Source organism: Fistularia commersonii, chromosome 6, assembly GCF_037954325.1.
Source record: "Fistularia commersonii isolate RoL2024-O1a breed Wild chromosome 6, RoL_Fcom_v1.0, whole genome shotgun sequence".
In the NCBI taxonomy this organism is placed as follows: Eukaryota; Metazoa; Chordata; class Actinopteri; order Syngnathiformes; family Fistulariidae; genus Fistularia; species Fistularia commersonii.
This window is the reverse complement of record NC_141289.1, coordinates 4,103,683-4,119,119: the sequence shown is the minus strand read 5'-3', so window position 1 is coordinate 4,119,119 and position 15,437 is coordinate 4,103,683. Positions and strand designations below refer to the sequence as shown.

Genomic DNA, 15,437 nt, shown 5'->3' with positions numbered 1-15,437 from the left:
TGTAATATTGAGCAAAAAAACAAGACAGTAGATTTGAAGAAACCGGTCGGTGAGTGTATGAGTCTCTGCAACTATTATGAAGAATTACTCAGATTGTATTTCTTTACACAGACAAGAGGGAAGACTCCACAGTTTCATTCAGAAAACATCTTTATGTATCGCCTGACTATGTACAAAACAATGTTGGCCCTGTTTTTTTTTTCTTTAAGATATTACAATTCAGGACCCAGTCGTTGTGGCCAAAGCCTCTGGGTGAGGACAGGCTCAGTGGGTCTGTCCTACATTCAACAGCGGAGAGCTCCATGAAATTCGTTACAATTCTAACAGGTTGTTTAGACACTACAAGCAAAAACACGGTCAGACACGTAATTTTCTTTTTTTCCCCAAAAAATCCCAGATAACATTTAACAGATGATCACAGGAACAACACCATGGCTGTTTGAGACATGGTCATGCCAGCAAGAGGGCCCGACCGATGAGGGCCATATATACTCGTCCAGAGATACTAGATTTTTCTGAATAGATGATTATTTCTGTCTACAACCAGATGCAGTTCAAAAACAGGAAAAAAAAAAAAAAAAAATTAAACAAGTTTTTGCTATTTCTCAAACTTCAATAAATGTAAATTTATTTTCATCAAGAAACTACAGAGCAACAAAAAAAAAAATCTGCAATTAAAAGTTAACAAAGACTAACAAATTAAAGTAAATTGCCTTGGAAAGTATTACATCCCGTGTAAATAAATCAAACTACTTGTCACGTTGGGATGAATTTCTCTTTAATCTGATATTTTGTGTAGACGTCTTTTTGAGTATATGTGACAATTAGTTAAAAAGATCTTTTTCTGAATATTGTGATTATCAGTATACTTTTATGAGCGTTTAAAATTGTTTCACTGCACGGAAAGTGTGCAGTTGTCAGAGCGACCTCTGCTGGTCAAAGACTGGAAATTGCATCTTGGTCAGACAGTAATAATAAGTGTACAGAGATGGGTCGGTTAGGCATTATTTTAAACTGCCTTCCCAAAGTGGGTTTTTCCTGTAAAAAATGTAAGCGAGACTTTACTTGACTTTAAATTCACCACAAAACAGCTGCGATGGCGAAGCTGTGACAACACACAGACGTTGGACTGCGGCGCCGACGTGCCTTTTGAGGGAGCGACATGGAGGAGACTCAAGCAGCATGTCGGTCGTGTGAAGAACGTAGCTCTTGTATGCAAATAAAACAGTCACAGAGTTTCGATCATCTTAAGTTTTCCCCGCCTCGGTTCGAAGGGGTTCGCAACCGTGACCCGTCAGGAGGATGCTGCATTCATGTCATGTAGGAGAAACCACAATATTGTCCATCACACACACAGCTATTAATATGAAATTCAAGCGTCACCTGCAACCTCATTAATGGGAACTTTTTTTTTTTCGCAAAATAGACCAAAGCAACCCAGCACAGACATGACTTTCCGCCAGCACCACCTCAAACCTAAGTCACAAGCAGCACGACGCTAAACTCAGCAGTATTTTTCCATGAAGAAGTTCCTTTCTCCCGTCTTTCCCACAGGACATGAATGCAGCCTTCCGCTCTCCGTCCAATGAGATGCTGGTCTCCGGGGCAACGCAGCCCACACTTTCTTCACACCTCTTGAGAGCGCTGTCTGCTCTCTGCAAGCCGCTTCAGGATAACGTGATGGCTGGGGCGTTGCTAGCGCTCACTGCTCAACGCCGGTCGTGTAGTCGGGGCGCCGCGTCTGGATGATCTTGGGTCGCGGCGGGCGTGGCTTGTCATCCTGGTCGCTGTCTTCCTGGGCCGAGCTGTTGCCATGCTCATCCTCGCAGACGTGGACCACCACGCTGGGAGTGGTCGGTGTAGCGGTGTGGAGCTCGTACTTCTCTCCTGGGTAGATCATTACAATTCAAATTGGCGTACCTTTGTGCGACACATGCCTGACACTAATGCAACATTTGATATTGTTGGGAAATTAACTACAATTACATAAGTAGTTGTAAAAATCCAGCAAATTGATATGATTCAAAATGTCCTGTTCTTTGGTAAATTGTACCTGGGCCGAGTTTAGAGATGGCACAAAGCAGGTCGTAGTTGATGACGGGCGTGGCGTCCTGAGACTGCTCCCAACCCACAGGAGGAGAGGCGGGGGGCGAGATGAGGAACTGCTTCTCGGGCTTGGGAGGCTCCAGACGGGGGCTCCCTATGTGGACAGACTGTGGAACAAACAGGCGGATGAATTTTAATAAAAAAAAATATATACATTTTTTTTTTAATGATGAATAAACCAGAACAGAGGCTGTGGTTACCTGGGCAAAGTAGAGTCTCATCTCCTTGCCGTTGAAGTCCGTCTTGTGCAGCCGCTGCCGTGCCTCGGCGGCAGCCAGGGCATCACTGAAACTGATCCTGACCCGGCGGAAAGACTTGAAGTACTGGAACTGGACCTCAGGGTCGAAGGAGCGGAACAAAGCCTCAAAGCTGGCCTAGAAAAAAAAGAGTGGGGGGAGGGGTTTGAATTGGAAAGATGTATTCATTGGGAAAATCTCAACCTGCCACTGCATTGTTTCCACTTTCATTCGAGTGCTCTCATTCCTTATTGGAAAATCCTGCCATGGGGGAAAAGCATTAATCTCGCTATGACTCTTGGAATTGCTATGAATAAAACCAGATAAAAATAGCACGTATCACCAGACACTCCATGTGCTCCTTCCCCGGGCACCGGTGAGCCAGCCGCCGAGCAGAGGTGGCTGTCCTCCTTTTCAAATCGCCAATTATTCTCACAGCCACTGATTAAGGAGGACAAATGAGCTAGACGGCATGGCTACATTTATATGACCAAACACACACGCGCGCAGAGCCGTAACAGTAACAGAAGCCCATTAATATTGACAAACTCCTCACGGCAGCTCTTCTAAGATGATGGAGGCAAATGTCAGCTGTTCAAACACCGCTAGTTAAATACTTGGCCTAATAAGAAGCAAGCATCAGGACAGCTGTTCATCTCTGGGCCCACTAAACTCACTCACAGATACAATGAGACAAACGTGTCCAACAGGACGGCTGTCATCATGTCGGACTGATGTTCTCTCCCAGCATATAATCATCATGTCTGTGCGTTCCAGACTGACTGGAATGAACTTTGTTTTCTCTGCACGTTCTATGGTGAGACTCTCTGCATTGTCGTGTCTCCGTTTGAAAAACAAAGCACATTATAGTGGTAGTGCAACTGTGTTAAGACCGACGCTCAGCTGTAGATGACATGCTATCACAAATGATCTTACATCAATAAACAATCAAACATACATGCATATCAAAACACACATATATATAGTGAAGGCAAAAATTATCCATAATCTCTGAGTATGAAAAATTTCAGATTTCACTGTGTGTATCTGTATCTACTGTACACAGAAAGACAAAAATAATTCATACCCAAGGGGTGTGAATAATTTCAGACTAAATCATGTCTGATGTGTATGTACACACACACACGCACGCGCACACATTTACATACAGTTTATATACACATACATGTATACACACATACAAATCTATACACACACACACGCACGCACGCACGCAAGCTTGGGATATGAATAAATTCAGGCTAGGTTGTAAATATGCACGTATACTTATACTTATGTGTATGTAGAGTATATATACATATAAATATAAATATTACTATATTCCATGTCGCCAATCTCCCACCTTGTAACATGACCCGATGAGATTTACTTGCCAAGTTGAGTCTTAAAAGAAGCAACGGAACAAGGACTCGGCAAGGCAATACAAAAGTGAAAAAGGCAGAAGTGCTTGTGCCAAGATACTCTGAAAACATAAGACAGTGATGATGTCTGGATGTGACAAGTTCATGGTAGCTGAACCGTCAGATTAAGTAGGTTTACGTACGATTACATAAGTATTGCAACAACAAGGAAGAAGAAAAAGAAGAAAATCTCTGACACATTAGTCAAATGTGGGGATATAAGTAATTGATGAACGGTTTTGACATCTGAGCAATTCTCTTATTTCAGGCCGAGTCAAAGCAGCATAAATGGTTATATGGAGCTTTAAAGAGGAAATTTGACAGAATCCATTACCAGTCTTTTACCTCTACACTTAATAGATCACCATGTGATAGATTGGTATAAAAGGGTGAATTCCATTTAAAAAAATGTGCAAAAAGTGATCGTCTCGTGCATCATCCATCCATCTGGGATAAGCTGCAGACGATGGATGGATGGATGGATGGATGGATATGTATCAATTGTAAATACTAACAAGGTTATAAGACAATGTGGTCCACTGTATCAATACAGCTTGGTACCACCGATGTCTGACCCAAAGCTGTTTGTTTTCATGTCCCACAAATACCATTAACTGTGATCCATGAACTAACCATTAACTTGTTGGCCATATCTTAACAAAAAACAATTATTTCTGCGGGGCAGTATGATTTCCCTGAAGTTTATTTATTAATTTATTGGCTCAGTTAATGTATTCACCAGCCTGATTTGTTCAAGTCCTCTTCTAGAATTAAAGTGCATTAGCATGAGCTGCTGACCTACATAGTGAGTCATGGGGAAATCAAAATAGGAAGCTTAGCTTCAGGAGGTCTTCAAGATGCTTATTCACACACACACACACACGCACGCACGCGCGCGCGCACACACACACACACACGCGCACACACACACAACTGCAATATGCTCCCTCTGAGATTCTGTTAATCTCAACCCTTAACAGCTTCTCCTCCCGGGATCCTTAAAAAGACTCTACGGAGTCTTCAATAAATCCGGGATCCTTCAAATCTATTTTAATTCGTCCGGTAGAAACCGGATTCTTTGAAGGGCCTCGGATGACTCTTCGATTTTCAGTTTTCATTTTCTTGCTACACGTTCCACACATGACTCACAGCTGAGCCCTTGCAGATTTGTTCTTTCACAACAAGTGGAAAAAAAAATTGGAATAAACAAAGAGGAATTGATGATTACAACACAGCCAACAAGGACAACAAAGAAAACTTGGGAGAAAAAAGTTGTATTTATTTAATTCTACTGCTTCATTTTACCTCAAAAACATTTTTTTTCTTCAATCTCTTAAATTGTACTCAATGGGAAAGGGGGGGGCTTGTATTTTTCAACTCAATTCATTTTCACCGACCAGCTGGTTCATAATAATGGAAATCTAAAAATGTGTTGATTACAAACGGAGTGTTGGGTGTCACAGCAAATGTTTCATTATGTGGCCAAGCAATGGAACTGCAAGTATGCCACAGATCATCAGGCCCCAAAAAAAGGAAGTTTTAAAGTAGGAATTAACTAGCAGAAAACCCTAAAAAATACACAAATGGCGACATAAACCAACAGTTCAGGTCTGGATTGAGATAAAAACCCACCGATATTAGCCCATCAGACATATTTCAGTATTGAAGCACATCTGTCATGTTTGCAAATGAGAAAAATTTGGGGGGTTTTTATGATTATTCAAAAAAATGTTTCACATTTCATTTCAAAGTTTTGTGCAGCAGGGGGGTTTGTTTAGGGCTCAGCCTGAGTCGCCGGTCAAGCTGAGGAATTACAAAAACACAACTAAATTTTGATTTCAAAACAGGCATGTCTTCTGTTAACCCCTGGCCAAAAAGTGTGAGATATTTGGGTAAGCAGGACAAAGTCTCTTACTCAGATGAATCCAATGAAATGTTTCAGACCAAAGCTCTGGGAAAGCTTGGCAGCAAAAGCCCTTGCTTGACATGAAAAAATGCAAACCGATATCTAAAACAAAGATTCCAAACACATGTTCATGTGTTTTGTGTGAATAATTGTAGCAATTATTCTAGAAGAACCAGCCATTGCCTGGTCAGTAGAGCAAGTGTGTGATATGGAAATTAAAGGGATTAATGTCTGGAGTTCCTTTCTTCTGCTGCTCTGAACTTGGACCTCTGAGCTCAGGTAGGTTGCTGACCTTGTCCAAAAATCACAGCTCAAATACAAAAGCGGGTATTTTGGTGAAGGAGGGGTGTCGGGAATATGTTGTTTTGGTTACCTGTGAGTCCGGTCGGTTAAACACTTCCTGGCTGGTGACCGAGGTGACCAGGCAGAAGTGGTTGCACTTGGTCGTCTTGATGTGCATGACGGCCGAGCCGAGACGCCTGAGCCTTTTCCACTTGATGCTGGAGGTCAGGCCGCAGTGGGTTCCCAAGACCGACTTCAGTGGCAGCGCCGACGACAGCGGCAAAGGTGACGATGATGATGAGGAGGGGGGATAGTGGGGGGGTTGGGGGAGTGTTGCCTTCCCCAGGGTGGCAGGCGAGCAGGAAGTAAGAGATGCTCCCGAGCAGAAACGCCAGTTGCCGCTGTCTGCACGTCAAGGCGTTGTTGATTCTCCAAACCCAGATTCCAAGGTTATATACCCTGAGTGACCTACTGCACTGCATGCGATTTCAAAAACGACCAAGATTCCGGTTTTCACTCCCTGCCTCGCAGCTTTGCTGTTCCTTTGAAGCAGTGATCTGGTTCTGCAGCCTGAACTGAAGGAATTTTCCACAGATTTTTTTTTTGAGGGGGGACAGGGGGTGGAGAGATGAAAATGTCATTCAGCCTCTTGAGCTCTTTCTGTTTCTCTCTCTTTCTCCCTCTGCATCCTCCTTCCACACAGCCGCTTTAAAGTGCCTCTGCCAGATGATGACGCATTACCCACAATTCCCTCCCCTGTACTCTTCCGTGCTCTCATTCATTCACTCCGAGCCAATCGGTTGTGAAAGAGGGAGGAACCTTTTTTTTTTTTACCCCTTCTTCCCATCCCTCTGCTGACAGATATGACCCAATGCTGACTAATCAGACAGAAAGTGTATGTGTGTGTGTGTGTGTGTGTGCACATTGGAAAGTGACATCACTGCACCGCAAACTGACGCATTAATCTCCTTTTAGTAACATTAAAATTAAGACCCTTCTTTTTTTAAATCTCGTGCGTGCATGCACACACAATACACGAAATAGCGTTTTTGAGCACAGGGACGAGAAAGGCACATCGGTCTCTGTAAATATGGATGGAAGAGGGAGGGCAAAGAGAGAGGACAGCTGACAAAGAGGACAGCTGACAGATAAGCAAGAATAGAAAAGAGCGAATGGAAAGAGAAACGAACTGCAGGAAGAATGCAGGATGGAAGGATGGAGGGGGAAGAGGTGGCACTCATGGAAAGTATGCCGTTTGATAACATGCTTTTATGAGGTATTAATAGCAAAGAAAGGAATGGAGGGGGGAAGTGTGTGTGTGCGTGTTCGTAGCTAGCAGTTGGAGACACCGGACTGTGCAGCCAATTCCCAATCATTTTCACCTGTGAGTCTGGCTATTTAAATGAAACAAACAAAAAATAAGGCTTTGGTTTGTACATAAATAAAAAGTAATACCAACAACGTTAAGACAAATATAGGATGCAGTGCCTCGGCGCCAATGACCCAGTTGCTTAGACAAGGCGGCGTATCAAAGAATCCCATCTTCTGCCGCCAAATACAATCTCGTGGGTGTTGGTGACCAAAAAGCAGGCAGAATTAGGGGTGTGACAAGTCAGTATTACCCAACCACTCATTTTTGGCCAAGCTGACACATTAGATGAGCCGAAAAAAATGTCACCGGTCCAGATTAAAAGTAAAAAAAAATCAAAACAACTCCTTTTGAATGATTTGCGTTTTGCCTGTTTTTGTGTTATTTTTTGCAATATCATAATGTTGGACTCGTATTTGTACATGTGTGTAAAGCCCTGCCTGCCTCACCCAGGGTGCTGACATCTAGCAGGTGACAACGAAGACACCAATGACACGGTGCGTGTGTTTGCATGGCTGCTACATGGAAAATGTTTGTGTGTTCCTATGCGAGCGTGCATGGAAAATAAAGCAGTGTAATGTCGGTGAAACTGATGCTCTCATGAAAGTGCTGTTTGTTGATGTTAAACATTAGCGTGGAAGTATGTGTGTAGGTGCTAATCATCTCCAGACCTCTACCTCGCCCTGCTGGGGCCGCCAAGCCTCTCTCTCTGTCTGTCTGTGTGCGTGCGTGCGTGAGAGATAGAGAGGGTGTTCTCAGACCTGCATTGTTTCCATCCCTATATTTGTGTTTCATCTTCCCATTTTTTCCATTCCCTCACTCGGCAAAAAGGCAGGTAACGTGAGCCTGACACGCTAGTGGACGAGAATAAAAACGCTTGCCTGACGCGCACGGTGCTGCGTGACACCATCATCACATCCAACTGCGGTTTTCTTATGCAGAGACAAATGTGGCTCGTTTCGTAAAAACTGATAGACAGAAATTGGAAACTTGCACTGTCGGTATCAGAATTGGCATGGAAATGGTCAACAACTGAAAACACAGAGGGTATCAAAGGTGAAGATATTATGAAGTAAATATATAGATTTTTCATGCCAAAATGATTTTCCTCACAAAAAATGAGGGCAAATATCAAAACATTCATACGATTTTTGACAGGATGTCCGAAAACACCCCAATAATGACATGAGATGCATTAAATGTTGCAAGGACGTTGGTAGTTGTTCCATCTAACATGGAGTGTGTGCAAGCTGGGATCAGCAGAGTGATTGAGCATGGCCTAATCATCATTTTTGGACTATTGAGCACTCCTGAATATGAGCTGCACCCATTAACTTTGAAAAGGAAAAAAAAATTGTACATATAAAGACCACACCTTATAAACAACAAGTGTCCATTTGTAACATAAAATATTTACACAGAAAAATTTAAATCAAATAAATACCGTGAATGTTTTTTTTTCCTGAACAGTGCTATAACACGTCTGGTTAGAAAACTCCAGCATCCTATCTGGAAAGCTCATTGATTGCTATATCTATCTTTATGCTAAAGTCGTGTTTATGCTAAAACAACTAAAGTCGTTGTCTTCAGTGTCAGAATTAAACCGCCCCAGAATTCCTCTGTAACACACTTCCATCCGTCACTTCCATTCCGTCACTCTCAATGCCACTTGTGTACACCACACGAATGTGTTCTACCTGTTAGCCCATAAAAATCCATAAATTAGCTGCGTCACTGTTTGAGCCGCAGTGTTCAAAGAGTGAAAAAAGTAGCAGTTAATAGTCCGCAAATATCAATAAACAAAAGCTGCAGATTAACGTCGGTTGGTGCAAAAATACATGAGTTCAGTTAAGCCACTGATAGCATCCCTGCTTGATATTAAGCGATTTCTCTTTAAATTTCAATATATATTTACATCCATAATAGATCATTCTTAACCCATATGGCAAATTGTTATTTCCAGATTTAAACACCTTATTGAAAAACTCTGGAACCAAGTGTGAGTTCTCCTCACACTGCGGGCTTGAAAATCAAAAATAAAATAATATGAAAAAAAAAAACAGCAGTTTGGAGTCTTTGATTTACTTATTGCATCCCAAACTAATCTTTTGAGTGTCTCTAATGGCAGATTATAAATCTGAACCAAAAAAATAAGGTCATCAAAGTGATGCATCGTGTGGAATTTGGTACGAAGCGTGGACTCAAAACTTGCCCAACTGATATAGTGACACCGAATGTGAGCCACAGTTACACAACCTCCTCTTCCACTGAACAGATTTATGAAAAAACAGGCCGTTTGCTCTTCCACATAACAAAGCTGAGTCAGTGTGTGTGTATGTGTGTTGAACAAAACAAGCTCACATTTTCCATTTGGCTTTGAACCTGTTTGTCTGACCTGAGAAAGTCCTGGCAATTTTCATCAGGGTGACTGGAAAGTTTGTTATCCATCCACTCATCCATTCATCCATGTCTAACCCTCTAATCCGCTTGTGTACAACAAACCATAATATTCACTCCCTGCCATTATTCCAGGTGATTGTTGTTTCATCCCCCCCATCTTCTTTTTTTACACCTTAATTACACCTGGGACAAAGCTTCCAAGCAATTAGGTAACTCATCATGATCTCAGCCACTGCAGCAGCAGCAGCTGGGTGTGTCCAGCTGGACAAAAAAAAAAAAACGACTTCAAATTTTCCTTTATCCGAACATTCCGTGCCGGTTTCTACAGTTGGGAAGAAAAATCTGAAAATGATCCTGTTCTCTCCAGGAAACATCCCATCCGTGGACTTTCCCCTCAGATAAGTGCCAGTGATCCCTCCATCCTGCTTTATCGAGATGTTCCATTAGCACCGAAACACAAAAGCAGCCGATTGTTCCCAAGAAAGTGTGATTCTCACACACACACACACACACACACACACACACACACACACACACACACACACACACACACACACACACACACACACACACACACACACACACACACACACACACACACACACACACAAAGGAATACTGCGCGACCCAATAAATCAGCTGACCTACAATTTCTTGTGAATGCCCCGTGGAAAAGTGGGGGAGTCACGAGAGAAGGAACAACAACAACAACAACACGAGTCATTATATTTCCTCAGAAGTCTTTTGCTCCACTTTGCTGCTTTTCCATCCACATCAGCAAACCCCTATAGTAAAACAAGAAACACTTGTCTGTTGTGCTGCAGCGTCCGTCCCTAATTGTCTGGTTGGGCTGTCTGTTGTGTGTTTATCTGTAGCAAAAAACTAACCAGGAAATAAAACTGGACACTCAAAGAGACATAAACATGTTATGAAGAATTTTCCCTTAAAACTAACAATGCTTTTGAGTTTGGCTTTAAGATGAACCATGAAGAGGAAGGGAACGGAATTTTCTGGTCTGAGGGGGGAAGTCAGCGCATTGAACGCCTTAGACTGCATTCTTTATTGTGGCCAGCAGGGGTCACTGCTCCTGAAAAAGAAGTCAAAAGTGGAAAAAGCTGTATAGTCAACTTTTTGTGGTTTCAGTCAGAGCCGGCCCAATAGCAAATGCTGAGGGCACTGTGGCCTCGGTCAGGTGAAAAAAAAAAAAAAAAAAAAAAAAAAAATCACTTTCCAATATAGTTATATTCAAAGTTTTTATTGTTCTAAAAATGAAAATGTTCCCAGTAATGCAAATGTAAAGCAATGTCCAATTAATATTACTATGACTGACGGTCTCTTCTCTTTCCTAATACCAAAATAATATTTTGTGTTCAGGGTATTTGTAATCATATTTCATTTTTTTTTAATTTCATATTTATTTGATATGTTTTAAGTGTGTAAAATGGGTGATATATAATCTTATGAGTTAAAGACAATGGTAAAAACAATGCTTTTCAAGTCATTCTTATCTCATGAGATCAACTATTTGAAGTGTTCCATTTGGAGTGCCATGTTTTTCTGAATAGAACCATCGAAATTTTCGACGTAGCTGTTTTACTTGGGAAGAAGAGGCAAGCGGTGACAAAGCCAAGATTCCTTGGTAAAAATCCCGCAATCTCCCGAGTTTTTTGTGACCAGCATGAAACTCTTTTTGTGTTTCATATCTGTTTTTTTCTGACCATCAGAAAAGCTATACATTGTATATAGCAACTAAAAACAACAGATATAAAGCTTCACAACCAAGCACATAGATGGACTGCTAACAAGCTTCAGTGGGGGCCGTGGAATGTAAAGAAGCAGGGTGTTTGCACATGGAATGAGCTAAACCTTGACTTCTGCACTTGGTCGACAGCGACCCTTTGGTGACCTAGATTCAAGTATCCACGCTGCTGCATGAAGTTTTTTAAGATTGTGTTCCAAAACAAACACATCAATTTTTGTTCCTCTCATGCAGGTCCACCTCAGATGTCCCAGACCTCTAATTTCTAATAGAACCAAATCACAAGACCATTTGCTGGAGGAGGAACGCTGACTTTAGGAATACAGGAATGATTTTTGACAGTAAATCCAGAGTGGCTTTAAGCACCTTAATTATTCGCGGTCTCCCTCAAAATGTAAGAAGATGAGTAGAAAACACACACACACACACACACACACACACACACACACACACACACACACACACACACACACACACACACACACACACACACACACACACACACACACACACACACACACACACACACACACACACACACACACACACACACACACACACACACACACACACACACACAGGTCTGCTGCAGTTCTTAGCTCATTCAAATCCAGGATGAAGACATTTCTACTTGATGCCGCTTTTGCATTGAGCCAAAAAGCTTTTGCATTAAGCCAACCTTCACTGATACTGAAAACAAGTTCTAGCGGGGCATCCTGCTGACACGTTGTGTTGTAATACATTCATTTAGGGCTGGGAATCAAGCTGTTTCAGAGATGGGACCAGTGCATGAAACTCTCAATCTAATTTTCCTGCTGACACAAAAAGAGCTTGGTGTGCATTCTATTGAGTTCCTAACTGTTTCCACTGACTGAGAGTTTCCACTGACCAATATTGTGCTGATATTGTACCTAAAGTGGTGATGCAGGTGAAGCGACACACAACAAGTGACTCTGCTGCAAAGGCCTGTCTGTTCCTCTGAATTTTTACTTGACAGCTACATGTGGGTCTTGTTTGGCGAAAGTATTTCATTATTTCATAATCAGCTGCTGTTCGGTGGAAAAACACTGTCAGCAGTGTTGTGTCGTCTCAGTAACAATTTTCAAGCTGCAACAACAATTCAAGCCACTGGCTCCATCTAGTGGTATCCATCCCCTTCTGCTGGCCAAGTCTAGTTCATTTGTGTATTGGGAGCATGTAGCTGGTGGACCTTAGTGCTCTGGTGATATGCAAGCTCAGCTGAATAACATGGCAACATTCCCATGAGCACTTGAAATTGAAGAAATTCCAATAAATAAATATATAAATAAATAAATAATAGGAACTCAAAATCAATTGCTGACAGGCTATTCACTTTCTCTTTTTAATTCAGTTTTTGCTTATTTATTAATTGACTGTTTGACATCGAGCCAAAAGGCTATGCGTGATCTAGAGATCAACTATGAATTATCAGCGAGACATACTGTATCTTTGTTTTGAAAGGGGACAAGGAATCCTCCATATAATAGGGCAAAAAATTACCAGCGTAACATGCTATAAAAAATAAAGAATGAAAATGAATTTTATCAGGACATATAACCTCTGAATTGGTAAAGATTTTTTGTAATTAAAAGAATTATTACAATATCAGTGAAGTCAAATCCATTTTTTAAAACATTTTTTTAACAAAAATGAAAGTGTGGTTTCATATTCAACCGTTGACAGGAAGCCATTTTTTGGTTGGTTGTCACGTTGCTGATTTGCAGACAGAGGAATTGCTGTCACACACACACACACACATACATACATACATACATACATATGAGTAAACAAAACCTGATAAACAAAAACTAACAAGACATATTTTTACGGGACGTGGCTCAAAATGTTCTCAATATAAAAATGATCTCTAAAGGAAAATGTATTACATAAAAGCCGGCACAAATTAAATTGTAAATAGCAAGGAATTGCCTTGGGTGTACAAAAAAGGCAAGATAAATAGAGTATCAGTTTTAAAAAGGGACAAATTCGACAAAAATGTGTGCATGTAAAAAAATGACACACCGGGGCGACACACCGTGACAAGGCGACAAGGCTCCGTACCTTCTGCCGGCCTTCATTGAACAAATCCTCCGGGACTTTGCAGGCGATAAGGGCGTTCGGTAAGTCGGTAAACTGGACGTCGACCGTGGCCTCCTCCTCGCCGCTGTTCTCCGCGGGCTCCATCGACACCTGACAGCGGTTTCCTGGGGGAGGAGCAGCAGACAGGAATCCATGTAGCTTAAAACCGCTAAGCTAATCACCGTGACAATATTTTAAATAATAATCATATATTAGCTTACGCCCCCATCCCGCTAACCACCACACACCCAAGTGTATACCCTCCCACCCTCCCATAAAATAGACATTATTTAAATAAACAAAAAAAGAAAAACAATTACAAATAATTACTGAGATAACAGTTTACCGGGGGTTCACTGGAATTAAATCAATTTTAACGTTATTAGCTTGGGGAGCCGCTCTAAGCCGGGGGGGGGGGAACCAAGTTCTACTGACCGGGAAGAGGGAGGGCGGAACTCGGCCGGCGACGCACTCGGTGCCCCGTGAAGGTCGTCCGTCACCCGCTCGTTTTAGTCACTTGATAAAATAAAAACAAGACTGTGAGCGCAAAATAAAATTCTAAATAAGCCACCTGGTCGTTTTGGCATGCGAGCACAGAGGATACAGGATATGACGTAAATTGTCCAGCAGCTGATGTGAATTTCCGGTTAGTGTCACGCCGGTGGTTGTAGTTTTTATTTGTGACGTGGGACTACAAAGCTTCAGCGTTACTTTGAGTCTTCAACTTATACAACACAATACAAATATATGTTATAACGCAACATATTATGCACTATACATTTTTTACATTGGATTAGGTTATATTTGAGTACATTAAATTTAACCATTATGTAATTGCACGTGTTACAGTATAAGGTAACAAAATACAGTTTATACTAATCAGAAGTGCATAGGCAGTATGGCATACATATGAGTATACTGAATATAAGAATTTACAGGATATACATATCCTGTATTTACAGTATGTACAAATGTGCAAACTCAGCATTGACAAGAGTCAAAGTTTACCTCAGGATAACCAAAATATTTCCCCAGACAATACATGTTCATGATGGCAATTCATATCATTATTACAGCAACTACATCATTATGCATTTATGAATTCATTGTTCATGAATTACCCTTTGGCTAGACCGTGATTGTTACGGGTTTGGACAAACTCGGAATAGCCCTCTATAATAATTATAATTTATCCTTTATTAATCCCCATGGGGAAATTCGTTCTCTGCATTTAACCCCACATGGATGAACCATGAGCAGTAGGCATGCCGTCCACCAGCGTCAGGGGTCCAGTGTCTTGCTCAACAACACTTCAACACACTGTGAGGAGCCAGAAATCAAACCAGGAATGTTCGGTTCCAAAGACGATTGCCTCTACCTTCTGCGCCATGCTGCAACGAGAAGTAAGCAGCATAACTCACTGAGGTATTGTAGGATTGTTATTGGTGCAGTAAGTGAGTAGCACGTAGCCATTTCAATCAAATAACTGATTTAGATTGTGCCAGTTCATAACGGAAATGATTTTATATAAACGAAGATATAAACAGTTTGGATTTGCAGATAGGGGAAGCAAAACAGTAACTGATGGACAACAATCTTGACTTTGACAATTTCAAAATCTAAGATATGGTTGCGCAAAAGCCAAAGTTTCAAGTGATATAGACATATAAAAGCTATAGTTTATGTGTGTGTGTCTGTGTGTGTGTTTGTGTGTGTGTTTGTGTGCGTGTCACTTCATCACCTCAGGTCATGCTGGTCCCTGGGTGGCATCGGGGTTTAAGCCTGTGGTCATGTGGGGATCAGCCTTGGTTTAATCCTTGCCTGGAGAGAGAGAAAGAAAGAAAGAAAGCGAGAGAGC

The 15,437-nt window shown here is 41.6% G+C and overlaps 1 protein-coding gene across 2 annotated transcripts; it reads right to left on the bottom strand.

The window, feature by feature from the left end:
- Positions 1–132: 132 nt before the first annotated feature.
- On the bottom strand, positions 133–14,176 carry rcan1b (regulator of calcineurin 1b). Of its 2 annotated transcripts, XM_086147790.1 has the most exons (5): positions 14,015–14,176; positions 13,562–13,704; positions 2,307–2,480; positions 2,054–2,213; positions 133–1,887 (listed from the first exon to the last, which is right to left on the bottom strand). In XM_086147790.1, exons 2-5 carry the CDS (start codon positions 13,682–13,684, stop codon positions 1,703–1,705), a joined length of 642 nt encoding a protein of 213 aa, XP_086003916.1. In that variant the 5' UTR covers positions 13,685–13,704; positions 14,015–14,176; the 3' UTR covers positions 133–1,702. The 2 variants fall into 2 exon arrangements, with proteins under 2 accessions (XP_086003916.1, XP_086003917.1); XM_086147791.1 differs by lacking the exons at positions 13,562–13,704; positions 14,015–14,176 and adding an exon at positions 6,043–9,994.
- Between the last annotated feature and the right edge of the window lie 1,261 nt (positions 14,177–15,437).

Excerpts from the sequence above, each read along its gene's own strand:
- rcan1b (XM_086147790.1), bottom strand. The coding sequence starts at position 13,684 with ATGGAGCCCGCGGAGAACAGCGGCGAGGAGGAGGCCACGGTCGACGTC. Across the intron at positions 2,214-2,306 it reads TGAGACTCTACTTTGCCCAG|TCTGTCCACATAGGGAGCCC; the intron begins GTAACCACAGCC and ends TTTGTTCCACAG. Across the intron at positions 1,888-2,053 it reads CATCTCTAAACTCGGCCCAG|GAGAGAAGTACGAGCTCCAC; the intron begins GTACAATTTACC and ends TGATCTACCCAG.